The sequence below is a fragment of the Aspergillus fumigatus genome, chromosome 5 (genome assembly GCF_000002655.1).
Source record: "Aspergillus fumigatus Af293 chromosome 5, whole genome shotgun sequence".
Lineage (NCBI taxonomy): Eukaryota > Fungi > Ascomycota > Eurotiomycetes > Eurotiales > Aspergillaceae > Aspergillus > Aspergillus fumigatus.
Window position 1 is genome coordinate 71,771 of NC_007198.1, and position 26,546 is coordinate 98,316.

At 50.1% G+C, this 26,546-nt stretch overlaps 8 protein-coding genes across 8 annotated transcripts; 2 read left to right on the forward strand and 6 right to left on the reverse strand.

The window, feature by feature from the left end:
• Positions 1–868: 868 nt before the first annotated feature.
• Positions 869–6,126, reverse strand: AFUA_5G00270 (uncharacterized protein; the record flags this gene model as incomplete). Its single annotated transcript, XM_077804696.1, has 6 exons — positions 869–1,243; positions 1,337–1,500; positions 1,564–3,016; positions 3,806–4,334; positions 5,231–5,382; positions 5,467–6,126. The coding sequence occupies 6 exons, from the start codon at positions 6,124–6,126 to the stop codon at positions 869–871; spliced, it is 3,333 nt and encodes a 1,110-aa protein (XP_077660835.1).
• Positions 6,127–6,397: 271 nt separating this feature from the next.
• AFUA_5G00280 (sugar porter family MFS transporter) lies at positions 6,398–8,641 on the forward strand (the record flags this gene model as incomplete). The annotated part of the gene is made up of 3 exons (XM_743219.2): positions 6,398–8,065; positions 8,119–8,254; positions 8,314–8,641. The coding sequence occupies 3 exons, from the start codon at positions 6,398–6,400 to the stop codon at positions 8,565–8,567; spliced, it is 2,058 nt and encodes a 685-aa protein (XP_748312.1). The 3' UTR covers positions 8,568–8,641.
• A 684-nt stretch (positions 8,642–9,325) lies between these two features.
• On the reverse strand, positions 9,326–12,402 carry AFUA_5G00290 (Zn(II)2Cys6 transcription factor domain-containing protein). Its single transcript, XM_743218.2, has 2 exons — positions 12,165–12,402; positions 9,326–12,100 (listed from the first exon to the last, which is right to left on the reverse strand). Exons 1-2 carry the CDS (start codon positions 12,289–12,291, stop codon positions 9,645–9,647), a joined length of 2,583 nt encoding a protein of 860 aa, XP_748311.2. The 5' UTR covers positions 12,292–12,402; the 3' UTR covers positions 9,326–9,644.
• A 1,346-nt stretch (positions 12,403–13,748) lies between these two features.
• On the reverse strand, positions 13,749–15,334 carry AFUA_5G00300 (zinc-dependent alcohol dehydrogenase family protein). Its single transcript, XM_743217.2, has 3 exons — positions 14,369–15,334; positions 14,214–14,309; positions 13,749–14,157 (listed from the first exon to the last, which is right to left on the reverse strand). The coding sequence occupies exons 1-3, from the start codon at positions 15,219–15,221 to the stop codon at positions 14,069–14,071; spliced, it is 1,038 nt and encodes a 345-aa protein (XP_748310.1). The 5' UTR covers positions 15,222–15,334; the 3' UTR covers positions 13,749–14,068.
• Positions 15,335–15,903: 569 nt separating this feature from the next.
• Positions 15,904–18,500, reverse strand: AFUA_5G00310 (flavin-containing monooxygenase). Its single transcript, XM_743216.2, has 2 exons — positions 17,576–18,500; positions 15,904–17,522 (listed from the first exon to the last, which is right to left on the reverse strand). Exons 1-2 carry the CDS (start codon positions 18,234–18,236, stop codon positions 16,276–16,278), a joined length of 1,908 nt encoding a protein of 635 aa, XP_748309.1. The 5' UTR covers positions 18,237–18,500; the 3' UTR covers positions 15,904–16,275.
• An 888-nt stretch (positions 18,501–19,388) lies between these two features.
• On the reverse strand, positions 19,389–19,758 carry AFUA_5G00320 (uncharacterized protein; the record flags this gene model as incomplete). The annotated part of the gene is made up of 2 exons (XM_743215.1): positions 19,389–19,550; positions 19,624–19,758. The coding sequence occupies 2 exons, from the start codon at positions 19,756–19,758 to the stop codon at positions 19,389–19,391; spliced, it is 297 nt and encodes a 98-aa protein (XP_748308.1).
• Positions 19,759–20,193: 435 nt separating this feature from the next.
• AFUA_5G00330 (uncharacterized protein) lies at positions 20,194–21,293 on the forward strand (the record flags this gene model as incomplete). The annotated part of the gene is made up of 2 exons (XM_743214.1): positions 20,194–20,858; positions 20,894–21,293. The coding sequence occupies 2 exons, from the start codon at positions 20,194–20,196 to the stop codon at positions 21,291–21,293; spliced, it is 1,065 nt and encodes a 354-aa protein (XP_748307.1).
• A 477-nt stretch (positions 21,294–21,770) lies between these two features.
• On the reverse strand, positions 21,771–26,473 carry AFUA_5G00340 (uncharacterized protein; the record flags this gene model as incomplete). Its single annotated transcript, XM_077804697.1, has 4 exons — positions 26,221–26,473; positions 25,396–26,147; positions 23,592–25,342; positions 21,771–23,533 (listed from the first exon to the last, which is right to left on the reverse strand). The coding sequence occupies exons 2-4, from the start codon at positions 25,647–25,649 to the stop codon at positions 21,771–21,773; spliced, it is 3,768 nt and encodes a 1,255-aa protein (XP_077660836.1). The 5' UTR covers positions 25,650–26,147; positions 26,221–26,473.
• Positions 26,474–26,546: the final 73 nt, after the last annotated feature.

A 26,546-nucleotide genomic window follows, 5' to 3' on the forward strand; every position in this document is an offset into this window, starting at 1 on the left:
AGAGGCTTTAAAAGATCAAGGTAGGTGCTGTATTTTGTAGAAAGGTAATATTCATCATCCAACGCGCTGAATAATAGCTTATTATCTGTGCTGTAATGCTCTGGGGATAAGTACTAAAGTAAAGACAGGCTTTTTAGAGCACTGTCCTGGCTCTGGAAAATAGGGGCTATTTAGAGTTTTTTAATTAACTATTAAACTGTGCTATGCTAAGCTGGTGAGACATTACTCTGTTTAGGAATGTACTAGACCTATTTACAAGGTATAGTGTGATTCTGATAGAAGGAAACAGCATTATAGAAGGATTTAATAACATAATCTTTTAATAATATAGAAGTATTAATATCAGCATCTGTCAAGGTACGGGGTCACAGGTAAACAGAAACAGGTTGATGAGTTAGTTGACACTCAGGCTGGCTACAGGAATCTATATCTATCTGTTCCGGTTGCAGGGCAAACTGGTACAGGTAGGCTCTATAGACAGGACGTAGCTCAGAGGCGTGTGTGTGTGTGTGTGTGTGTATGTATTTTACGGCCGTGTCTCGTGACTTGCACGTTTTCCACTATCCCCAATCGGGGCAAAGGCCGCCAGGGGGTGAGCCCTGGGTGTCTCTAACTATTGCTAGTTCTATGTACAAACAAGAGACTTTGGCGCGTTCACATAGCTGCCTCAGTCATGGGGAAGGTCTGCTATAGTAGGTTAAATTGCGATGCCAGCTGCATGGATCCATCTCCGCACTATGATCCGCCAATTCTCTGCGTCTCTGCTTTCCCCCCTCCTCTTTTTTTTTTTTTTTTAAAGAAGGATTGTATTGTCTCAGGCGTGCTCAGGCAGGGGCTGTCTTGGACAGATATCATCAAAGAACCAAGTCTATGATAGCCAGGCAGCCAGCTTTGCTGCACCTTTTGCAGTTCCCAGAAGGAAGGGAATCATCTCGGAGGGGGGCCCTAGGGGTTGGGGTAGGCGTCTCTTAACTATTCGGCAGAAGAAGAAGTGCACTGGAGACTTCCTGGCTCTGCACCGGCAATGAAGATGGGCGTCTTCATGGTTGAACCGCTCATGATAGTCTGCAAAATCACCATGCCCTGTACGAGCTGCTAGGATCCGCCCGAGAAGGTGGCGCGGGAGGCGTAGCTCATCAGGGCACCTGGGGGAGGAGGTGATGCAAAGATCTTGGTAGGGCTGCGGGGCCACGGCTTGCCAGTGCTTCTGTAGGCCAGAGATCATGGCAGCCTTTGTTTGACGCTTAAGCGAGGCAAAAGAATATTTTTAGGAGATAGGGGGTTCTAAGGCAGCTCCCTCTTTCGCGGCTTGATCAGCTGCTTCATTCCCAGGGACTTTTGCATGCCCAGGGACCCAGCAGATATGTACAGAGCCCCCGTTAGTGTAGGGGAACCTCTCCCGCTCAAGCCAGGTCGAGGCCAGGGTTCGGAAGGTCTCGAAAATTTCTTGGGATGAGCCTGCAAAGGGCGAGAGCAGGCGAGTGGCCACTTCCAGGTTATCTAGGCAGACCTAGAGGTTAGTAGTAAAGCGTGCAGTATGATACTGCATGGCTGCTTTTATACCAGCGAGAGCTGCTTCTGCTTCGGCATCAAAAACCTCTTTATTTAGCCCAAGAGAAAATGATGATTGGAGACATAGTCTTCCTATCTGGTATAGAGCAAAGCCAGCACCTGCCATTCTGTTAGGCAATTTAGACCCATCTGTAAAGACTTTCATATCAGTGTTTGGGAGAGAGGAGTAAAAGTCTTGGAAGTTGGTAGCTGCCTGCTTCTTGGATAGTCTGTTAGATGCCTTTATTCGCAGTTGAGCATCCGCCCGTGCCTCCCTTGGGAGCCAAGGGGGATATTGCAGCAGGTTTATCTGCTCTGATACTGGTAGGGCTAGTACTCGGCGTGCAAAACGGCTAGTTGCCCAGCCAGTCTGTGCAATTTTTGCTGCCCTCCTGCGCAGGGGATGGTAAGGGTCTAGGCGACGAACACAGATCGCGGCCGATGTAGCTATATGATCAAGCTTAATTTCTGCTGGTAGGAGCCCTAATTCCCGGTATAAAGCAGGCAAGGGAGTTGTGCGGTAGATAGGGAGAATTACTCTAGCACCTGTCTGTATAACCTTAGCTATCTTATCAAGTTGCCCCTGGACCTGGTTTGAGATAGAGCCTGCACGGGGGCAGGGGCGCGAGCGACCTGGCCACCAGGTTTCTGCGCCAAAGTAGGCTTTCCGGAGCACACAGGCTATCACCGCCTGTCGCATGAGATAGGGCTTGATTCCCCGGACTGTGTTCCCGAGGCCACGGAGGGCATTTGCAACTGTCAGAGCCTTTGAGGTTGTCTCCCTGACATGGTACTTAAAGCTGAGCTTCTTGTCAAAGAGGACCCCCAGCCAACGCAGGTAAGGGCGAGTTGTATTCTCGGAGACTGTGACCGGGCCTGCTACGATGCTTGGTGTGTGGCTTGGATCCTGGTCAGCCTTACAGCGTGAGAAATGGATCAGTTCATATTTATCTGGCGCGAAGGTGATCCCCTCCGTAGCGGCCCAGTCAAGGGCTTCTTGTAGGGAGTTGGATAGGCTTTGGCAGTTCGCCTCAATAGACGGTGAGATTGCCAGGATAGCTCCATCATCCGCGTATCCAAACCTGGACTTTGGAACTCCAAGCCAGAATAAGGGGGCTAGATAGAGCATAAATAGAATAGGGGATACTGGTGAACCTTGTGGCAGGCCGCAGAGTATTTCTGTTGCTGGTCCTATTTCACCGTCAATGCGGATTTGTACCACTCGCCCTGTGACAAAGGAGGCTACCCAGTGAGCTAGGTTATCAGGCCAGCCCTGTGAGCGCAGTCGATGGATAAGTCTCCCAGGAAGGACTCCATCAAAGGCTCCCTTTACATCAAAGGTGAGGAGTGAGGCTGTTAGCCTTTGGTTAAGGGCCTGTTCTGCATCATGGAGCAAGGATGTAGTCAGATCAGTTGCTGAGCGGAGAGGCAGGGCCCCAAACTGTTGACTAGCCAGGACTCTGTACTAGATAGCAATCCATGCCATATTCTGGGTAATTAGTCTCTTGAGGCCTTTGCCCAGTACTGACAGGAGGGCAATAGGCCTATATGACCTAGGGCTAGACCAGTTAGACTTATTTGGTTTTTGGATTATTGCTAGAACTGCGTGTTGAAAGCACTTTGGATGATAGCTAGTTCAAAGGCAACCCTGATAGAGTGCAAGGACTCTGTCTTTGATCAGGGGCCATGCCACCTTGATTATACAAGTGGGTAGCTCGTCAGCCCCAGGGGTTATATTCCCTGCTTGTAGGACTGACTTCTTAACTTGGGCCATGGTTACATCAAGGAATGGCAGTGAGCTAGATGGGACTGCTGGCGTATCCAGCGGGATGTCTCCTGCTTCAGCGGTATTTTAAAGAAGGTTCCGGGATATGATATCCCGCTTCTCTTGTAAGGCTACCGCTAGGGGGCTGTCCGGTCTCAAAGGGTCCTTAAGTAGGGGGCTGCGGTAGGAGCCTGTTGACTTATGCCATCTTAACATATCAAACACCTCCTTACTCTTGGTTACCACGCTGATCTTGTCTCTCTAGTACTATTCTCAGGCTCGCCGCGTTACCCACTGGAAGTCTTTCTGTGTGCAGAGTCCTGCCCAGTAGTCTTGTAATGCCTCCTTGCACGTGGTATTCCACCATCGTTAGCCTCCCCCTTGGGGTATTGACTTGTTTACAGAGGCTGTGTATGAGCTGTAAATGGCTGCAGTAATTCTATTTGCAAGATAGTCTAGTTTATCTTCATTCTCTGCCGAGCTCCTGACGTTGGCTATATTAGAGGCGAGAAGTGTGAGGAAGCGGGTGTGGTCTAGTGTGTCAAATCTTAGTCTTTGCGGAGTTTCCACAGGTCCCTGTTCCCACGGCAGGTTCGTAAGAAGTGGGCGATGATCTGAGGTGGCGTCTAGATGATGTGCAACCCTGGTACTGGCTCCTATAAGGGTTGAGGAGCTAGAGACAAAGGCAAGGTCCAGGACGTTGCCTTTGTCATGTGTAGGGATATCAATCTCAGAGGTAAGCAGTAGTCTAAGCCTGTCAAGCCATTCTGTGAATGATTCTGCGAAGGTAGTGGGTACGTGCTGGAGTGAGGGCTGCCATCTGTGGTGGTGTAGGTTGAAGTCACTAGCAAGCAGGGTAGGCAGAGAGAAGTAGGACTCCAGCAAGGAAGTAAGAGTTCTCGCTGCTTCACCCGCCCGTTTTGCGCCAGCAGGAGCATTATATATATTAAATATCAAGGCAGATTGTCCTGAGCACGAGGAGATCTGGAGTAGAAGAAGGTCTGAGAGGGTCTCTTGGCTTATTGAGTCAGGGCGGAGTTGGAAGGCTCAGATGCCATTTTTCCGACGAATATAGGTAAGAACTTGAGGGATGCCACTTATCTCCCAAGAATCAGTTGGGGAGAAGCACTCGTAAGATGGGTGCCTTTTTGTGATCTTTTAAGTCAGGTCTCTGTAAATGTAGGGCTCCTGTATAAGGATAATGTCAATATGGTTGGAGTATGCCTGGGAGAGGGCAATTTCATGGGCTTCTGGTATACGGCCAACGTTCAGCTGGAGTATAGCGATAGACTCCTTCCTTGGGTGATTTTGGTACTTCATATTTGTTTGTTCATCAGAACTTCAAAGCTGTTTTGTGGCTTAGGAGATACGAAGCGGACTGCTCTGGCTGTGACCGGGGGAGAGTCTAAAGGCTCCTGTGGCGGGGGGGTAGCCGTGCGGAAGGGGAAGGGTGAAGGGCGGCTGTTCATAGCCATGATTTGGTCCTGGGAAGGCTCTGGGACTTGCATGCAGCACTGTCTCTCCAGGCGTGCCTTAGCAAGCTCTAGGGAGCTAGTCTTGCGAATCTCGGCTTGCTGGGCCTTTGTGCATTGAGTGCCTGCCTTGCTAGGTCGCAGGAGGCATTGCTCATAGTCAGCTGGGTGGGGGCCATGGCAGTGTAGGCACCTTGGAGGGCAGGTGTGGGGAGGTTGGGTACTGCATCTATTGCTATGGCCCTCCTCAGTATGCTGGGTAGAGCCGCAAAGTCGACACCAGGGCTGGCGAGCGCAGGATCTAGCATTATGCCACTTCCAGCAGTGGTTGCACTGTATAATCTTTGTCTTTCTTACTAGCAGCTGAGCATTAGTGATCATGCCAAACAAGGAGAGTCGTACTGGAAGGTTGGCCTTGCTGTCCTCTGGGAAGTTGATAAACTAGCTGGATGAGATAGTGTTGGGGTTAGCGGCACTTGTAGCAGTCTCAGTAATAGAGACTGGGTTAAGACCTATAGCTTCAGTGATCTCTGAAGACAAGATTTCAGGGTTAACGGGGATCATGGAGTATTGGCTGCCAGTAAGTTGGCCAACCTTCCTGGGTACATTAGTCACTCAATAAGAGATCCAGTGGGAACTCCGTTCGATCTGGCAGTCTTTAAAGAAGGCGGCTATGACTTCCTTTTGGGCCTCTAGGGCTGGGAGGGCTTCAGTAGAGCCTGGCAGAAGAGCGAGTCCAGTTTTGATAGATTGGACGCCCTTGAGAAGCTTTCCATTAGTGCCCAGATGAGATCGCAGGCTAGTATGTATAGCAAATGCATCCATGCTCTTGGCAAGATGGTTCTCCGGAAGGCGCACAAAGAGTCGGTTGTCAGGAGGTGGCAGCTTTGTAGCTAACCTATCAGTCTTAGTATTACTGTATGTTTTCTTCGTAGCAGCATTGTTCCTAGCTAGGGGACTTCTGGTGACAGTCGCGTATGTGGACTGGGCAAGACCGGAGGGGGGACGAGAAGGGGGAGGTGAGGGGGGGAAGGAAGCAGGGCCATGGGCAGGGGCAGGGGCAGGGGTGAGGGGGAGGGGGGCATTGGTCAAGGGCACGCCGCTGATGTAGGCATTGAAGTGTTGTTGGGCTATATTAGCCAGGTCATTGCTAAGGGCCGTGAGCGCTCCTAGCTGGCGGGGCGTGAGGCCAGCATTCTGGCGTCGGTGATCATCAAGGAAGGCTGCTATGGGACTAAAGATTTTCTGTCCCTCGAGAGCTCTAGCAGTGGCTGAGGTGGTTGTCTCCTGTAGTGCAGCCTGTAGAGGGCCACCAGGTTGGTTGTTATGTCGTGCCATGTTATTGACGCGTCGAGACGCGTGGTGGTTGCTGGGCGGGTGTCAGGCAGTGAGCGGAGGGGGAGCTGTCCCTTATCCTAGGCAGGGCGCCTGGATTGAGAGCCTGATCTGAGAATTCAATAGAGTATGGCCTTCCTGGGTGAGAAGGCTGTGTAGCTTGTGCGTCCTTGATATTGTTGGAAGAGCATGGCATGGTGACAACGGTAGCCTCTGGTTGGCTTCCATCACATGACCACGGGGAGTAATTCTTAAACCATCTTTCTATAGAAATATGGAGGCGACTGCGCAGCGGACCCGCTCCAGCCTTCAGGAATCTGGGAAACTGATTCATTTCAAATCTGGGGGAAATGCTCTGGAGAAGCGGAGCTGGTCTGGGATTCTGGTTATCCTATACTCCCCCGGATTTCCCCATGTTTCTCCAGGGCAAGGCCCCGCCGTGGGGTCGCCTTCGCGAACCGGATCGGAGGAAAGGAGCGGTCCTCGTGTCTGCAGAACAGATTTTAGGCCTCTGAGTCGGAGCCGCTCTGCTTGCCCATCATGCGAATCTTGTATGCAAAGTTGGCATCATCTGGCTGCTTCGCGGCAACACAGACCGCGCACTTTGCTTTCTCCCAGTCTCTACTATGATGATTATTTAGGTTCACCGCCATCCTGTAGTCCCAAGTCATCCCTCACAGAAGAGCATATATCTAAGCTCACCTTTCCTTCTCCTCTTCATGGCTACAAGAGCGATATATCTAAGCAAAGAGCTCCTTATACTTCGCGTACCACTATAATAAAGCTATTGACTATGACCCTGCCAATTCCACCAAACATAATGTTTTCCTTCACTTCTCTAAGAGGCCGTGGCTTGACCATTGGTATCACCGCATGCTGTGGGGTGTCATTCATGCTATTTGGCTACGATCAAGGTGTCTTCGGGGGCATTCTCTCAAATCCCACGTTTCAGAAACAGTTCGATCATCCCAACACCACAATGCAGGGGCAGATTGTGTCAACATACGTTCTTGGATGCGTGGCGGGGGCTTTTCTGTCAATGTACACTGGAGATCGACTCGGAAGACGGCGATCAGTCTTACTAGCCAGCGCTTTTCTCACAATCGGCGGCATCCTCCAATCCATGGCTTTTACTCTCCCCCATTTGATTGTGGGCCGCATTGTCGCTGGCCTTGGAGTTGGCATGAACACCACGACAGTGCCTATGTGGCAGAGTGAGACATGCAAACAGGAAGATCGAGGGAAGCTGATCACCATCCAGCTCACACATCTCGTGTTCGGCTTTGTGCTTGCTAACTGGATTAATTTTGGCTTCACATATTCCCCTTACCAGCAAATCAGCTGGCGCTTTCCACTCGCATTTCAGTCTTTTCTTGCAATCTTAGCGGCATCAATGGTACCTTTCCTGGTGGAGTCACCCCGCTGGCTTTGTGTAAGGAGTCGTTCTCCTGCCGCAAAAGAGGTCATCGCACGGGTTCTGGACAAACGTCTCGAGGATGATGAGGTACTTACCTCGCTCCAGTCAATTGAGACTACAGTTGCCCACGAGATGGAGTCGCAGAAACCTGGATGGCGAACGATCTTCTCCAACGGGCCGCAACAAACCTTCCGTCGAATTGCTCTTGGAGTTGGAGTCAACTTCATGCAGCAATTTGGTGGCGTGAACGTTGTTGCTTACTATCTGCCCATCATTATGAAGCGCTCGTTCGGTTTCAGTGACCGCATGTCTCTGATCCTGTCTGCTGTGGATTCCATGCAATGGATGTTTTGGACTGGTCTCGGAACTTTACTGATTGACAGGCTCGGCCGTCGCAAGCTGTTGATCGTCGGCGCTGCGGGCCAAAGCCTGTGTTTTGCTATGACCGCTCTTGGTCTTGGTATTGGCACTAAACCTCTGGAGGGTCTGGCTGTGGCATTCATCTTTGTTTACTATGCTTTCTTTGTAAGAAACCCCAGTGACTCAGAAGCCCCTTACCATCTAACCTCGCATTGCAGGGGCTATCCTTTTTGGCTATACCCTTCATGTACCCGTCGGAACTCAACTCCAGCATTCACCGGAACTTCGCGTGCTCGGCTGCTATGGTCATGGAATGGCTAGGTGTTTATGTCATTGTGGCGATCACGCCAGTTGGTGATTTAGTCCCTCCACCCCTTTGGATGTATCACTATTTCAATACTAACTCACACTAGGCATTGAGAGCATCGCCTGGAAATTCTACTTGGTATTCGCGATCGCAAATTTTGTTTTCACCATCGTTTGCTGGTTTTTCGTTGTGGAAACCTCAGGACTCTCCTTGGAGGAGATTGACAAAATGTTCGAGATTAAGTACTATGGCGGCAAATCTATGACATACCTAGAGGCTGCCAAAAAAGCGAAAGGGAATCCTCTGTGCCACGAAATTTGTGAAGACGGAGAAAGCAAAGACAAGCAGAGGAGTTTCTAAGGACATCCCCAACTCTCCTGTTTAATGTGATCCGCCACTAAGTGAGTGAGTGGGTAACCCTAATTCAATTAGAGCATCTACTTCGTGTTCTGGCCGGCCCCCCCCACCCACCGGTAGCTACTGTACTTTGATAAAGCCCGAATGAGCTGTATACTGGCCTGATTTTGTCTCCGCTGGGGTTACTACTTTGGTCCCAACTAGAAATCACACCTCTATACCAACGGACGGACCTTCTTCGTACATAAGTCGCCCTCGTGGGCTAGCTGTTGTGTGGATATTTCACGGGGTTGTCTTTTTCCACATTTACAAGACGTAAATCTTGAATTTCCCGCGCTATTACACTGTACTGTGTCTGGAAAAATTAACTTGTAGCATTTAACAAGCTAATTAGTTGCTTTATTGAAAGGTGTAGAGAAATTTTAAGACATCACATTCTAAGCAAGGCTTTGATCGAAGATGCCTGCTTTTGTGATTGAGCAGTATTTCAGGGTATTGCTAGAATAAAACTACTTAAATAGTAGCTGCCCAAAGTTACCTAAATAACTGGTTAGATCTTAGTTCTCTCAGCAGGCATTTTAAATACATACATGTGAGCGCTCTCTTTGCGGAGACAAGCTGGCTTCTAGTCGGGGCTGCTGAGCTATGTGGCACAGGTATATGGAACCTCCTACCATGATTTTAACGACCCCTGACCTAATATAAGTGATAGATGGCTTTGATTTTCTCCTTGAAGGAATGTGCTAAGATTTGACTATGGTGCGGTATTGTTTTCTTAATTAAAAACGGAGTTTTGCTTGCATTGATCATCTACTGCGCCTAATACAGTATTCCTGCTTACACTGCTATTACAGATGGTTTTCAACTTATGATAGAGCTGTCCCATAGACTAGCCACCGCAATTTGATGCATTATTAGCTCTTGAGAGCCTATATTTCCCCGCTTTGGACACGGGAGAGCGACAACGGTTCGCTGCAAATATGAAGGCAACAAGCAAAGAAACCAAAATACAATAGGCTCCGAGAAAATTCAAACGGAAGAGACTTTGCTTGATTGGAGATGAGGCTCGTGCATATCTCGCTATGTGTCCAGATGTTTGGATAGAACTGTTCCAATATCCTCCGCCATCCGAGACTTGCGGCCTAGAAATCGAAGCGCCCTGATGCAGCTTTCAGCCCGTGCAGTGCTGACTTGAAGCGCCTCGCTGGTATGGTCTATGTCGGACCACTGGTGATTTTGTAGCTCTTCTATTTCACCAATGTGGAAGACAGCAGCGTCTGTGAAGGCCCGAATGAACAGAATCGTCCAGGGCTCAGTCAGAGCAGGGCTTTCATTGACAGCAAAGTGAAAATCTGGTAGCTGCTTCAAGCCTATAGCCCCAATGGCTTGCGGCGTTATGACCGCTGCAAACTGTGCCAACTCAATCGAACTTGCTCTTCGAATTTTCGCCGCCAGGCCGACATGGAGACGTTTCGCCCTGTTGCTGTCGCAGCCAAGCCGGTGCTCATCCACATAATCAATCAGGTTTGCGAGCATAAGTGAGCCCAAGTGCCACGGAATACTGATACATGGAAACCAGCTCCTAATGCGCGGAGGGACTGATTCATAGTTCATGATTAAGTCGCGGAAGAAAGCACCATGAGTGACGTCCCAGTATCGATATACAGATAGTGTGGTCTTAATGATTTCCTCGATGGCTGGGCCGTTCTCACAATTCCTCAAGCCGTTTTGAAGATATGAGATATGGCGGAAAAGCAGCACTTTGACAGCTGCTGACCTGGCAACTGCCCTGGTTGCAACGTCGTATGTACAAGGCCAATGCAAAAGGGATGGTCTCTCAGTATCATCTTGTGCATAGAGGTCAAGTTTCCATCGCACATTCGTTACCGGTATTTCTAAAGGATCCTTTGCCGCTCTCTGTGCTCCATCATGTTGACATTCCTCATCAGGGACGACCACTGGTCGCTCATTTATAGACGAAGAGACCGTATCAAACATGACTGCGAGCCAGTACAAGAGACCAATTGTTTGACCATCTTCTGCGCTCATTTCTTGGGGGGGTCCAGCATTCGGTTCAGATTCAAAACTGCGAGCGCCTTGCCGAAAACCTGCTTGGTATGCTTCGAATCGATACTTAAGTGCGTGCATCTTGCGGGCCCCTCGCTCCATGAATATCGGCGGCCCTTCTCGGGCAAAAATATCTGCAATCGTAGGTGAAATTGAATTGGTACCGCTTTTGCACAGATTTCTAGTAGCCAACCCAATCGTTGCGTCTAGGTCATACTCATTCCTGGAATACGGCTTTTGAACAAGACCAAAAATCAACTCAGCGAAAACAACCCTGAAACACTCCAGATCAGAGACATCTTGGAGTGCCCGCTTTGCCTGTTCCCAAATGGAATGCCGGAGAGCCTGCTCGAACTCGTCCCCAAGCTCTTCGCCCTTGTGATCCATGAAGTTTTCACACCTGCTCGCCCCATGCAACTCGTCCCAACCCCGTTTCCCTTGAGCCCACTGCGTGGAAAAAGCCATGACGGCTAAATTGAGAGCTTTAGAAGATGCTTGATTTTCATATGCAGTGAGACGGATCAACTTGGCCGACTGGGCGGACCGGTCAAGCTGTCTGACGCGCTGAAACATTCGATTTGACCACGCTACGCCCCATTCTGGGTACGTTTTTGTTCCGGCGATAGGTTTTTGCGGAATGGGTAAGGGTTCACGCCTCCTCCATTGCAGTCCATAGGGACACGTATCCTCTGCAAGCCAGCAAGCGAGGTTGTTCTCGAGAACATCGTGGTATATTTGCAGAAGGCTATCAGAGATGAATATTTTGTTCGTGTTTTCCATGATCAGATGATCTGGACCAAATGTGGAAAGTGACAGAGCATGGTGGTCTCTCATGTTCATGGATTCATTGCGTTGTCTGTCTACCCGGCGCCATCCAGTTTGTGAATCCCCCCACTGCGAAGGCATGGAGGACATACGACTGCGGTAAATCAAATTTCCCTGTGAGAGACCAGAAACAATGCTTTGCACATTGACCTCTGATGAGTCAGAGCCGCAGCCCGTCATCTCTGGATTCGCAAAGCCATTCCAACCAATGTGCAGGGTCGAGTCAGCAGGATGGTTGTTGCTTGAAGCCACGGAGCTCAATTCTCCTAAACTTTCCAGACTTTCGAGTTCTTGCTGTCCTTTCATTGCTCCACTTTCATTGGAATTGGCAATAGAAGGAGGATCACCGGACCCATATAGGCTGTCCCAGCCAAAGACATCACTCCTTTGTGGAGACGCCTGGATGAGCCGCACCAAGGAATCCAGGCTGGTCATGTTATTCATGGTGGCCGGCTCCAAGCTCTCCTTATTTCTCGGCTGAAGTCGCTGTCTCTTGACCTGGCGTTGTCCATTATCCGGGTTGCTGTCAGGGTTCTTTGGACTTTGCGCCGTGGAGGGTGGATGGAGTTGTACCCAGTGAGGGTTCAAACTGCATGTCTTCTTTGTTTTGAGGCAGTGAGAGCAAGGAAGTACGCCATCGGAGGCTTCGGCGCCAAAAGTTCGTATTAGCCCATCAGGGCTGGACAGCGGCGAGATGGGAATACTCACGATCATTATCACTATATAATGCAGCATTGGCGAGATAAGACTGGTCGCTATTAATCAGGTAGCCGTCACAGGCTTTCTTGGCTTTCCTGCATTGCTCGCAAGAGTGATTCTGGCGCCTTTTCATCATGATTTTGTGGGTGACCTGAATATCATGGCCATGCTGTGTGGAGTATATGTGGATGGCGATCAGTAAACAATGTCCAAAGCCAAGGGACTCCTCTACTCCAGATAAAGGTCCATCTTACTCAGCAATTTACTTTTTCGCCACCCCCGCAAACTCCTGAAACCCATTGTGGGGCTGGCAGGGTGGTTCGAACCATTCAAAGTTTTAAACCATTCAAAATCCTATAAATACCAAATGGTACGGACAGACATGTAATTCTAGTTAGGTGGAATTACTAGCGGTCTACATACTTCAACTCCTGAAGTCGTTATTTCGGTTTTGTCCCAATGGCTTGCCGTAGGTGGTGCCACACATTGTGGGTTTGTTGCTTCTACAAAGGCGAAGATGGGATGCAATGTAGTTGATTCAAGCGACAGTACTAAGAGTAAACAATAAAAGCACTGTGGCTATTGCAAGATGAACTGGGAGAGGTAACTGCCTTTACTATTTAAAGTGAGGGGGAAAAAGAGAGAAAGAGAGGGAGACTATTAAAGTTCATCGACCTGGAGTACAGGCAAATGTAATGAATTCGGCACAGAGGAAGTGGTATTTCTGTATTGCCCAGGTCTAACTAGCATAATCAGTACATAAGTAAGCGGGTCACAACTAAGCAGATCACTCAACGCGTTTTGACTGCCATTTCAAAGACTGAAGTATTTTAGCCTGCCACTATGCCACCAAAGGCGTGTGAAAACTATATATATTTAACAGGGGGGAAGGGTCTCACCATTAAAAAAGAGGGAAATCCTCAATATTTGTGAAGCTGCGCATGTCTATAATGAGCCTTATACCACCCTCCAACAGCGCCTAAAGGGGCATATTTTTCAAGCCGAATTACGCGCCAAATAGTCATAAAATGACTTTTGGAGAGGAATCACTTATACAGTGGATTCTCTCAATAAAATGATATAAAACAGATCCCCAACCATCCTATGTACAGGAAATGGCGAATATTTTTCTTTCAAAGAATCAAGAATCCAAGGCAATTCATGGGTTCCATGCAATTAGCAAAATCCTGGCTCATCCTATTCACTATCCCGCTCCTCCTATCTCGTCTGATGTACTGCCGCTGTCTCGAAGTTGAAGGGGCTCATTGCGAGGAAGGCGCCTGAGGGTGTCGGGGCTGAAAGCACAGCTATGCGTGGAAGCAAGAAAAGATAAGAGCAAATCAGTTAGTCTTAAATCTCATGAATATCTGAAGATCTATCTGAATAGAAAGAAACATCAACCTCTTATGGCCTCTCAAGACCTCTCAAAGGATCTCCTAGAAGGAAAAATAACACATCACTAATATTGGCTGAGACCTTTCCGCCTCACCTTCCACCAGTTTCCAAGATTATAAAAAAGTAAAAACGGCCTTAGAATCGGGCAAATGGCAGCTTTCTAAAACGGTACTAAAATTTTCACCCTTAGGATGTTGTGTTGGTTTGGCTACCAGCTGCATTTTGCCAGTGGGGCGATTTGCTTTCATTATCATTCTCTAAAAGTCTTCAGTATAGGTGCTCGTCACTAGCCCTTGGCGAAAGACTAAGGAATGCAGTGATAAGAGAAAATCTAAAGAGGCCCTTCATCTGTGCATATGATCTTTGGGCACTTGGATTATACTAAAATAAGAATCAGGAAGAGTGTTAATCTACATGTTGAATGTAGATTCTTCAGTGGAATTTAGCTAAAGCAAGACTAAGTAGACCTATTAGAGCTCTTTATTGACAGAATATTACAGCGCTTTTCAACAGCTGGGTCAAAAATCAATGGCCACTTTGAGAGCCCGATGCTTAGACGCGGCTTTGAAGGTGTCATATGCAGCCACTGCCTGGTCACAAGGGAATCCTGTTGCTAACTTATTAGTTATCATATCTATACAGTCTATTCGCTCTTAAACTTACGATGAGTCACTAGTGAGCTAATATCTAATTCACCCTTCTTCACAAGATTCTGCAAGTGGCGAGTTGAAGTCGCATTACACATCGACATATGAATACCTAGAAGAGCCCTATTAGTAGGAGTGAATGGTTGATTATGAGTATGCAGTGTCACAAACTGATGTTTCGATCCCAGAGCTTCTCCATGTGTAAATTCACTTTCACGCCATGTACTCCCATGTTTGCAATCTGTCCGCCAACGGCAACCAATTCCTGACACATTTCAAACGTAGCTGGAATGCCTACCGCCTCGATGACAGAGTCATATCCTTTATTCTCAGTCAGATCCAGCAGCTGTTGTATTGCGTCTGGAGCTGCAGAGTTAACTGTATGGTGTGCGCCCATGGTGCGTGCTGTCTCTAAGCGCGCATCATCCAGGTCGACCATAACAATGAAGGCAGGTTTTATGAGGCAGGCCATGAGGAGGGCAGCCATGCCCACAGGGCCTGCTCCCACAATAACCACTGAGCCTGTCGGACTGATTCCGGCATTACACACACCGCACTCAAAACCTGTTGGCAGGGCGTCTGAAAGCGAAACTGCAGCACATGTATCAACAGAGGAGTCCAAGGGATGGAGCGATAGCGTGGCGTGAGGAACACGGACAAATTCCGCCTGTGTTCCATCGACCTGGTGGCCTAGAGTCCACCCTCCTTGCTGACAGTGTGATTGAATAGATCGCTGGCAAAACCGACACGAGCCGCAAGAGGTCATACAGGAAACAATGACCCGGTCGCCCACCTGAAATCCCTGAACGGCGGATCCTAATGCTTCGATGATCCCGACACCCTCATGGCCCAAGATAAGACCCGGTTTCGCAGTTGGTACATCACCTTTGAGGATATGAAGATCTGTGCCACAGATAGATGCATGTAGCATTCGCACGACTGCGTCAGTAGGCTGTTGTACCGTTGGCTTAGGGCGGTCTAAAACTTCAACAGTCCCATTTTGTGTGTAAACAACGGCCTTCATGTTGAAAGGTGAATGAAATAGACTTTTGGATATGGGAAGAAATGGATCGCAAAATACAGCGAGGTTTGTTGAGAAAAGCAGTTTCACTTATATGTTGAGTTGCATGACACTTGCAGCTTCCCCTCAGGAGTGTTTGTTTAACCTTCTAATGCCCCAGATTCTGCGGAACCGCTGAGCGGGACCGCTGCGACTGGATTCGGGTGGATGGAAGCTGTAATCCTGATAATCCCCATGGCATTTAAACAGAGAAATTGTTGTTACACCTAGATGGAGATGTTCATCGGAAAAGTATAAATGGGCCTAAAATTATATAAGGATTTGAAGCACTGCCGCTTTCCATATGAGCGTTAAGCACAACTCCCAGCCAGCTTGAACAGTCTTCCGCTCTACGACTCCGAAGCCTTACTGTCACGAGCCCGCTGTCGCATAAGTCCATTGGTGAGTAATAAATGGAGTCAAGGCCTGTATCTCATCTCCTAGCACCTCCAGCTGGAACCAGCTGCGTCGTCCACGAAACCCTATATCATGAAGGCTGTTTTTAAAAAAGAAGAGCAATCTCTAAATTTTCTTTATATTCCTGGATGAAATCCAAAGTCAGACATGTAAACACCGCTATACCGGTGATGTTACTTGCTCATGCATATTCCAAGGTTGAATGTATTCATGTTCTTAAAGATGCATGGCGACTTTAGAAGCGTCTCTCTGGGTATCGAATTTATTCCCCAGCAAAGATAGAGAGCGAAACATCTGAAGATGATACTAAGCAGAAACGGCAAGGCACAGAATATGGATCGAGGACAATACAACATATTGTAAAGAACTTAAAGAAAGAGCCTTAAGGGACATTGACAGCTGATGAGATTGCATAAGCCTCCAAATCCAAGTTGAGATGAAATAAGTTCTACCCCACTGTATCAGGAAAGGAAAGGTAGTAAAATCCAAAAGAGGGCTCCCCAAAGGTAAAGAAAGACATGCGAAACAGAAATTTCAATCTCCAGATAGATTAGCCTGGGGCTGTCGTGTCCCTGAGCCAGCGGTCTCAACATCCACCCGGTCAGATTTCCCCATACCGATGGATACCTTCCTCGAGGGCTTTGATCTGGAGGGCCAACACCTTGGAGTAGTATCTTGCCGTTGCTAGATTGCCCCCATGGAAGTAAAATCCTTGGTGGCCACTATCCTGCCACATGGTTCTGATTTCTCCCTCTTCATTATAGCCCCAGACATCAGAAACCTTGTCGGCGACCTTATTGCCCAAAAGCATGCCAGTTTGCGTGCGCATGTTGTCGTATCCAGTGGCGAAGATGATTTCATCGGCTTCCAGCTCAGATCCATCGGCAAACCTCAAGCCATGAGGCAGCACCTCGGCGATCTCCTGGCCTTGTTTCACCTTGATTTTGCCGTCTATGATCATTTGTGAGGCACCAACATCAATGTAGTAGCCACCGCCACGCTGGAAATACTTCATCAGTAGCCCAGAGCCATCAGGGCCATGATCGACCTTGAATCCAGCCCTTTCAAGTCCATCCAGGAGCTCCCGATCATGCTCGACTTCTTTTGAAGTGATGTGAGCTTGAAGCACTTTCAAGACTGGTGTAGGGGTACCGTGCAGTAGAAGGTCTGCATCTTCCACCGGCGGACCATCCTCCTCGTAGAGGCCCTTTAGACCAATCTTAGTGATAGCAGCCGAGGAAACGACACAGGTTGTTGATCTCTGGACCATCGTGATATCATAGCCTTTCTCTTGGTAATCCTGTGCAATGTCGTGGGCTGAGTTACAGGAGCCCACAACAATGGCTTTCTTGCCAGAACCATTTTTCTCTGCGCCAGGAAATTGCGAGGAATGACAGAGACGTTTACCCTGGAAGTTTTCCATACCCGGGATATAGGGCATCTTCATCTTGCCGGAATGTCCTGTGGCTTGGATAATATGGCGCGGGTGGAATGTTCTGACTTGGCAGGTCCCATCGCTTTGCTTTTGAGAGAGCGACACGGTCCAGGTGGTAGTTTGCTCGTCCCATTCGCAGTGAGAGATAGTCGTTCTATTCCAAACATTAAGTTCTAGCATCTTAACATAGCACTCGAAGAATTCGGCCAGCTTGTCCTTGGGCGTGAAAATGGGCCAATGGGCTGGAAATTTCACATAGGGCATATGGTCGTACCACACAGGATCATGCAAGACGAGCTGACGATAGCGAAGACGCCAGTTGTCTCCGACTGACTCATTTTTGTCGATGATGAGAGAATCCACACCTAGCATCTTCAGTCTCGCAGCAGCTGTCAAACCACCCTGTCCGGCACCTGCAGGGCGATGGTCAGCGATGGTCTCCTATTGGCAAGGAGTAAAATCTTACCGATAATAATCACAGTCGGTTCACAGTTGTCAATATAAGCCATCGAATCAGCTCGTCTCTCGGCCCAGTTCTTGCGGTCTGGGTGGTCTCCGTGTTGCGCTCCCTTTGGTCTTCGATGTCCAAGAAGCTCCTCATGGCCCTTCAATTCTTGCAGGGAAGTGAATAAAGTAAATATTTTCCAACCATCATTTTGCATTGCGAGGCGTGCGACTCCGACAGCAGATCCATGAACTGTTTCTGCCTCAAAGAAGAACTGGATGCCCTGGACTTCGCCAGCTCCATCAAGCACCCACGCCTTGGGGGCGCGCACAGAGGAGCTCCGGTCAATTGAAATTCTGCGGAGTCGCATGCCGTCTCTAGACTCAGAGCATCTCTCCAAGTACTTCAAGATAGCCTCATGGCCGTGCACGGTTCGAAGTTGCCAGGATAAGGCTAGGTGGTCACGCCAAAATCCATTGTCTGTAAACAAGCTTGTAACTTTGGGGTAGTTGTGTTGGTCGAGGGCGAGATTGAAAACATCCACTAGGTCGGACGCAACCCGCTCTGGATCGAAGGTGCCGACTTTCGATGGTGCTGGGAGACTTGCTGGTGGGATGTTGAATGAACCCGGCACAGTACGAAGGTGCGAGGGAACACTCTGCTGGACGTCTACTCTGGCCATAGTGAAATACCGGTGGACAATGAATGGATAAGTTTGATGTCAATGATGATCAGAAGAAGCTGAAATTGGTCATGTTGCAAGAAACATTGTGGAAAGTAGCCTGGTCAAAATATACACATACATCTGGTCTTCCCGCCTACTCGATCGAGCCGATCCATTCCGCCGTGCCGTGTTTGATCCTGAAGAAGCAGGAGACTTTGATCTGCTGTGTGCAAATCCTCGCGCTCCGCAAGTATGGAGAATTCACTGAGGAGTAACTCTGGTGAGGTGGCCATTTTCAGGGATAGAGCGCGGCTCCGACATCTACACTTTTGGCACCCGGCAGTGGTTGCCCTTCATCCAATGAACCCCGGGCCGACGCCAAGATCTTAGAGCTGATTGGAAGCCTTCTGTAACATTGTTTGATTGCCCTATACGACAGTTTGCATATTCTACCCCACTGACTACAAAGAGACATTTAATGCATCCTGTTGCCCGACATGCTTATGCATAGTGGCTTTACAAGTATGCAGAGACTTTCTCTGTCGGAAGCGGGCGGAACCGTCTCTATAACTTTTATCAGTCTACATGAAAGGGATTACGCGTAGGTCAATAATTCACTGCACTGGTTGAGTGGAGGCCGAACTTCCAGAGCTTGGCATTAAATATGAATAGGTAAAGCGCATTCACGCCATGGATTTTACATCGAGGGTCTGCAATATACCCTACACAATGGGCAGGCTGAAGCATCACATCACCTGATATTGTAATACATCGGAGTATATTCATATATACTGAGGGGACCTCTTCCAGCAGGCTGACAGTGAATTCTCTGAGTTCCAAAGCTTCCACAGATACTCTATAATCACACGTTCATTTCGCGCAGTAACCATACCCAATAGCACTCAGTAGAGAGGATTTATGTTTGCAAAGGCGAGGAAATGCCACGCTACACCAATGGCCTCCAACACTTGGGGCGTGGGGAAGCTGTATCCCTATAATTTAATCCTTGAATTGGCCCCGGTGACTAGTCTTGTATAACAAATTCCTATTCTTAAACCACTGCCAGCTACGGAAAGGCTTTTTGTTCCAGCAAGTAGAGCATCTCTAGAAATGGCGATCCGGCCTCATTGGCACGCTGTTTGCAGATGGCTGAATGTGAACCCACTAAGTTTACACATTGGCTTGTTGAATCGTCACAGCTGCCAACCCATCAGGATCTACATTCTCCTTCTCTGTCTGCCTGCTCCCTGGGGTCTTGGCATCAATGATCCCATCATGTGATGAGCGGAACCGATCGATGCCAACTTTCAGCGGCAGCGCAGAGCCGACCCTCTGCCATCTATTATTCCGTGTGCCCGGGAATCAGCTAAGAGATGAATTGGCTAAGCGCTTTTTGGCAGAACACATGGTAGTGGGAAACATGAATGCACACCACCCAGTACGGGGAGGAGCTGGCACCAAGGTTCACGATGAAGCCGAACAACTGCTGGAGATCTGTCAGCTGATCCCTCGGTATCGCGAATGTATGAGAATTGCACATTATGGATATAACATGGGATCAAAGGAAGGTCTAGTTTCTGCCAATCTGAAAAGGGTCGGAAGATATGAGTAGTGTGAAGGGGCAAAGTGGCTGGTATTTCCTATGGACGGAGAGAGACTAGTTGCTGAGTTACAGAATAATCAGTAAGGTGCAGGAGATATATATTAGTAGGTCATATAACCTAGAGCGCCCTAGCAGAAACAGAATTGCATGACCAAACTGCAAAAATAGAATCTAACCCTCACAAAACTTGCAGCAGTTTAATTTCGATTTATTAGATATAATACCAGCGCACTGCTAGTTCAACAGTTGACATACTACACCTCCGAGACCCTGCATTTTCTCCAAGATGACCTCGCCACGCGGCTATCCTTTCCACGGACACTTCCCACGCAACCCAACCCGCGCACGGTAGCTGTCGTCAGCGGATGAGGCATGTACGACGTACACGGCAAAACATATGGGTCCCAGGGGTTCTTCGAGGCGGCGCACGCGCTGGGAGTGTCGCTGATCGTCCTCGGCGAGCCGGACCATTGGCTCGCGAGCGAGACTTACTCGCATCTCCACAAGGAGTTCATTGCACTCGACCTCTCTCAACACACGAACCTCCCCAACCGCATCGCAGCGGCCGTCTGTGGCAGAGCGATCGACGGGATTATTGTCACATTCACTGATGAGTACGTCGTGACGACGGCCGAGGCCGCCGAGATTCTGGGGTTGCGGACCGAGCCGGCGCTGGTGATGTGGCAGGCGCACCACAAGCACGAGATGCGGCAATTGCTGCTGTCGCTCCTCGATGACGATAATGCTAATAACAAGGTCCAGGCGGTCCGTCTCCACAGCGCCGCCTACCTCGACCACCCTCCCCCCGCCAACCAACTCGCCGCACTCCAGTACCCACTCGGCGTTAACCCCTGCCGGGGCCAGTTCTCCATCGGAGTGAAGAAGGTCTCTAACGAGGCCAGCCTCCGTCAAGCGGTCGCGATATTAGGGGAAGATAACCAGCTCGCCGAGCAAGGCATTATGCTGGAAACCTACATCTCGGGGCCGGAGCTGGACGCAAACTTTGTCCTTCTGGACAGGGCGGTGCTCTTCTTGAGGTGACGGATAATTTTTCGTGCTCAGGGGATGATAGATCTGCGACGTTGGCGGCGAACTTCGCCGAGACGCTGCAGATCTCCAACACGCGGTTCCCGCTATGGGAGTTCGAGGCAATCCGCGAGAAGCTCAGCCAGAGTCTGCGGGCGTTGGGCTTCCGGTCATGGGTGTTCCACGTTGATGCGCGCATGCGGAAAACTGCCCTGCGGTATGGACTGGTTGATGTGCGCGACGGCGATGGCGAGGTTGGCGGCAGCATCATAGATCTCATTGCGGCGAGAGAATCCGAGCTGACACGTCCCCGTCACCCCCCGCTCCTCAGCATGACCCCTTCCTCATCGAGGTTAATGTCCGTGCCCCTGGCACAGGAGGCACCTGGTCCACTCTGTATACGTACGGGGTGGACCTCGGCACCCACCAGGTCCTGCGCGCGGTGAACGACCGCGACCGCTTCCGCGCGCTGTCAAGTTTGTTTCACTTCTCTGGGGACCATCATCCCGGCGACGGCGGGGGCGCACAGTACTGGAATGCGATCTGCATGGTTCCGGTGCATCGCGACTGTTAAGGGTACCAGGGGACTTCTTGAACAGGTATACGAGGCGATACCCGAGATTGCGCCGCATGTGTCACGGGCAGAGCTGTCGGTCAAACCAGGACCATGGGTTTCTTCGGCCGGGGAGGTTCCGTGGCTTGGGTATTTGCTGATGCATTCGAGGGTCAGTCGACGGCATTTGCTGGAGATGTATGCGCGGTTTGGGGGGGCTTGTAGGAGGGTTTTAGACGTTGCGAGCGGTGATGATCTTGTGTCTTAGTTGTTGTATTCGATTTGCCCATCTAGAGTGCGATCATAAATATATTTCAATTGAGATTAAGCTAGGGTAGAACGAGTACTGAACAGATGTTGCGAAAAGTTGCTACGCAGCAGCAGCAGCCACCAACTCCCCAAACCGACTCCCCGCCCTCTCTTTCAGGGCCGCCGGATTTCCAACCTCCACCACCTCCCCGCGATCCATCACCACCAGCCGATCAAAGTCCATAATCATCTCCAACCGATGGCTCACCGCAATGATTGTGTAGTGTCTGAACTCTGCCCGAATGATCTCCTGCATCACCCGCTCGGTTTCTCGGTCTACACTGGAGCCGACTTCATCGAGGAGGAGGATCCCTCCTTGATCTTGACTATCGGACCCTTCCTTATAGGAGGAAGACGTCGAACGCAGGCGGATAATGGCACGGAGCATCGCCCGCCCTAATGAGAAGAGCTGCCTCTGCCCCGCACTCAAGGTTCCTGCTCTGATGGGTGCATGCAGCCCCTCCGCCTGTTCCTGGATGAACCCCCACAGCTGGACTGCTTCGAGGACCCGCTGGCACTCCTCCGGAGTCGCAGTGTTGGTTGGGTCGAGGTTTGCGCGGAAGGACGTGCCGTCAGGAAGAAAGACAGGGTCCTGGGGGACGGCGATGAGGCGCTGGCGGAGGGTCGCGCGGTGGATGCGGTGCAGCGGAATGTTGTCAATCAAGACCGGAGGTTCATGGTTATGATTGTTGCTGGTTGATGGCAGTGGATCAAGGAGTTTCAGCAGGAGGGCGAGGAAGCTGGATTTGCCGCTGCCGGTGCGGCCGCAGATGGCGACCTTTTCGCCTGGGTGGATGGTTAGAGTGATGTTCTTGAGGGCTAGGGGTGGCTTAGCGGCGCCATGAACGACGGAGTTAGAGTCAGACTCGGAGTCGGTATTAGACACGGTTGTGGATTTGTACTGGGCGGATACATTGCATAACTTAACCAGTCCGCGATCCGGCCAGTTCGTGTCTGGGACGATGTCCTCCTCTCCAGGACCGTCGCGGTCCTCCGGCGTGCCAGCCTCGTTAAAGGTTTCTAGTCTCGCGATCGCCCCGATGGAGGTCTCCAGTCTAGTGTAGGAAATCACAATCCCAGAGAGGCTCTCACCAAACGTCATCAGCGAGTACAGTGATGCACCGGCGAAGGCCGAGTTCGAATGCAGCCGGACAGCCAGCGTCGTCAGGACTGCTGCGATGACCATCACAACGAGGTTGAGGACTAGGTTCAGCCACTCCTGGATCATGAGGAGATACGCCGCGCGCTGGCTGGAGTCCACCAGACGGGTGTTCTTGTGTATGTCATTCGGGATGAATCCGAAGGCGCGCAGCGTGACTATCCCTTTGAGCGTGTCGAGGAAATGCGTGTAGAGTGGACTCTTGGCCTCCAGGTCGAGCAATCGCAGCTGCCGCGACGTGCGGACGTAGTATTTCTGCACGAAGTAGAGCAAGCCGCCCAGGATCGGGTAGCTGATGGCCAGGTAGACAGACGAGGTGAGCATTACAGCTGCTTGGCCAAGGGACTGAAATATACAAAAGAGGGTGTTGAGAGTAGCCTCAGGGAGTTCAGTGTCAATGAGGTTGAGATCCTGGGAGAAGAGGTTCGTGACCACCCCAGTGTCGGTATTGGTAAAGAAGGAGAGTGGTGCACAGATCAGAGTGCTTAAGGCTTGCTGGTGGAGATTAGCACCAGCTTTCTTCACAGAGACAATGAAAAGTGTTATGCCTAGGAGGAGGAGGGCGATGATGGCGCAAATCTGCAGGAGGGCATAGATGCCTGCATAGTAGGAGTTGGGGTGTGCAGGGTGGATAGACTCAGTGGCGTCACTCCAGTATGTAAGCCCTGCATTTATCAAGTCAATCAATGGAAATAATCAAGAATAAAGGCAGCAGGGACTCACAGATAGTTGGGTAATTAGTAAACAAACCCCAGAGGGCCGCAAAGAACAGACTACAAGCGGCCACAAACCATCCCATGCTTTTGATATACACCTTGTAGACGGTGGCGTCACCAACCTGCCGGGCTCCGGCCTCTGCTGAGGCATTTAAGGTGGATGATTGCGTGCTGTTTACAGTGATCGCAGGGTCGAGTTTCTTGCCAGTCCTAGTCTGGCCCTCGAAAAGTTTGGGACAAGGACCAGGCTCATCGTCAGCATTAGTATCCTCGCCCTCCGGCTTTAGTCCCACCTCCAGACGCTGGACATAACCCGCACGGGTTGGCAAATGGACAAAGGTGCCCTGCTCTGCAATGCTGCCGTTTTCGAGTGCCATGATGTAGTCCGCAGTCGGGAGATGCCTAACACTATGTGTGCACAGAACCACCGTCGAACCCCGTCGTCGCAGGAGACCATCGGGTCCAAAGACCTGCCGAAAGACTTGCTCCTCTGTATCAGCATCTAACCCGCTGAACACATCGTCCAGGATCAAAAAGTCTGAAGGTAGATATAGCGCTCGCGCATGAGACAGACGCTGCTTCTGGCCACCCGACAACGCTACACCGCCTGACCCGATATTCGTCTGGTCTCCCTGCAGTAGGGTGGCAAGGTCGAAGCGTAGGGAAGTGGCTTCAATGACTTGGTCATACCGCTCGCGGTCAAAGGGCGTGAACCCGACGATGTTCTCTCTGATCGTACCGTTCCAAAGAAAGGCAGTTTTTTCGCAGAAACCAACGTGACGGGGGGGAGTGCTCATCACGACGCTGCCTTGGCTGAAGGGAATTTTGCTTAGAAGCGCCTTGCAGAATGTTGACTTGCCTGAGCCGACGGGACCGATGACCATTGTCAGGGACGCGGCGGGGATTTGAGTGTTGATATTGTTCAGGACGAACTTGTCTGCTTTCCATCCGAAGTTGGCATCTCGGATGACGACGCAATCCGTAGATTTTAGGTTTAGCTGTTTTGAACTCTTCTCCATGCTGCAACTCTGGGCTTCAACCAGAGGCTGCCGATAGTCCCGACGAGGCTCTAATTCCAAAAATGCCTGAAACCGACCCAAGCAGGCCAGGCCCGAAACGAGCTCTGGGATCGACTGGAAAAGCTGCGACAGCGGCTGAGTCAGCAGAGTCAAAAACGAAAGACTGGTAAACATGGTCGAAGCATTTAGCGGGTTCTGGGCGAAAGCGAAGGTCAGCGGAGGGCTGATCAACTGAGGCATGAATGCAAAGACGGCTGCGATGATCATGATCCTGCGGTATCGGGCGCCAGCAGCGAGTTCGTCAACACGCAGCTGCTGCACGTACTCGGCAACGGGACCAGTGAGACCAGATATCTTGAGCCATTTCATGCTGGCGATGACAGTGGCTGTGAGCCCGACCCGTTTCTGGACCCCGCACATCCAGGATCGCTGCGAGTCACCTGTGAAGTTAATTAGGATCCCTAAGCCAACGAAACACGTTACCACCACACCCACGGGAGCAACAAAGACAACCCCGAGTTGCCCATAGAGCATCCAGGCGGCGAGACCTGCCTGGATTATGCTCGCCCACGTCTCATGCATGAACCGGAGACCCATTCTGATGCGCTCCATGTCGGTGCTCATGAGTGTCAGCGCAGCGCTATCATCGCCTGCTCCCAGCCGGACTCTCGTGGCGGTTTTAAAGGTCTCAGTGACAAGTATGGAGCGGACCATTGTCCGCACTCGGTGGTGGCAGTACCTAGCGAAATGGCGTGAGTCGCTGAAATATGCCGTAACAGCAGGTATCCGTACCAGTACAAGGCATACGAGATGCCAATCCCCGAGTAGATGATTATAGCAGCGCCGATTAGCCCATATCCCACATTTGGATCTGGATCCGAATGAGACAGATACATGACAAGACTCTCGATGAAAAGAGGTTGGCAGATGTAGAATGCAATCAAAGCCGCCCTCGGGGGAATAGGCAGGAGTAGTTGCACCCACAATGTACGTACTAGCACTTTCAGAAGGCCAAATTTATCTCCCTTCAGCTTGGTGTAGTCCATTTTCTTCGCGAATTCCTCATGTAGGGCTTGTGCGTCGAAGGTGCTGTCGAGGGGGTAGAGGCTTTCGATTGTGAATATATGCCTATATCCAGCCAAGAAGAGCTTATTCAGCCAGAAGAAGACACCTAGCGAAAATATTCCGCTTGTCTCCTCAGGACTGTGTTGGTTGCATCCCAGGTCACCTATCTTGCTTTGTGGCAGGCCTCTAGTAACAACATGGCAGTCTTCAGTCCGACCGATGTACAGAATATACTCTGTAAACAACCTCTGATATATGGTCTGACGACAGGAACAGCGTTCTTGCTCAGGCAATATCAAGGAGAAGGGTGAGAAACAAGTAGCTGTTAAGCAGCATCGATAGTCTTGGGCTGCAGCTGTGATCCACCACACTTACCATCAGCATGAAAAGGGCCGATAGAAGCTGCAGGACGGACGAAGCAATAAACAGGCGGCTAATGTGGGAGGATCCAACCACGGCTAGTATAAGGAGTGCAAGCTCTAAGCCAGTGTAAATTATAATGGCACCCTAAGCAGTCAGAGGGCAGAACCCGTGTAATAGAGGAGGGCATACTGTTTTGATAAATTGTAAGACAGGCGCATTCACCACAACAGGCTTACATATCCGTGCCAGAGTTTGCCATAGCGATGATGGAATAAACAAGATGGAGGGAATAATCGAGAAAAAGAGACTCTCAAATTAAAGATTGAAGTCAAATTGTTCTTGGTTGAGACTGAGCATATTGCCCTTCCCATCAATAAAGGGCATTATTGGAACAGCAATCGGAGTCTCGTCTCTCCTCTCTACTCATTGGGCAAAAAGAGGGGGAGGAAGAGATTCCAACAGGGAAAAGCCAAAAATGACAACGAAGTTGCATGATATGAGCAGTCGTTAGCGCA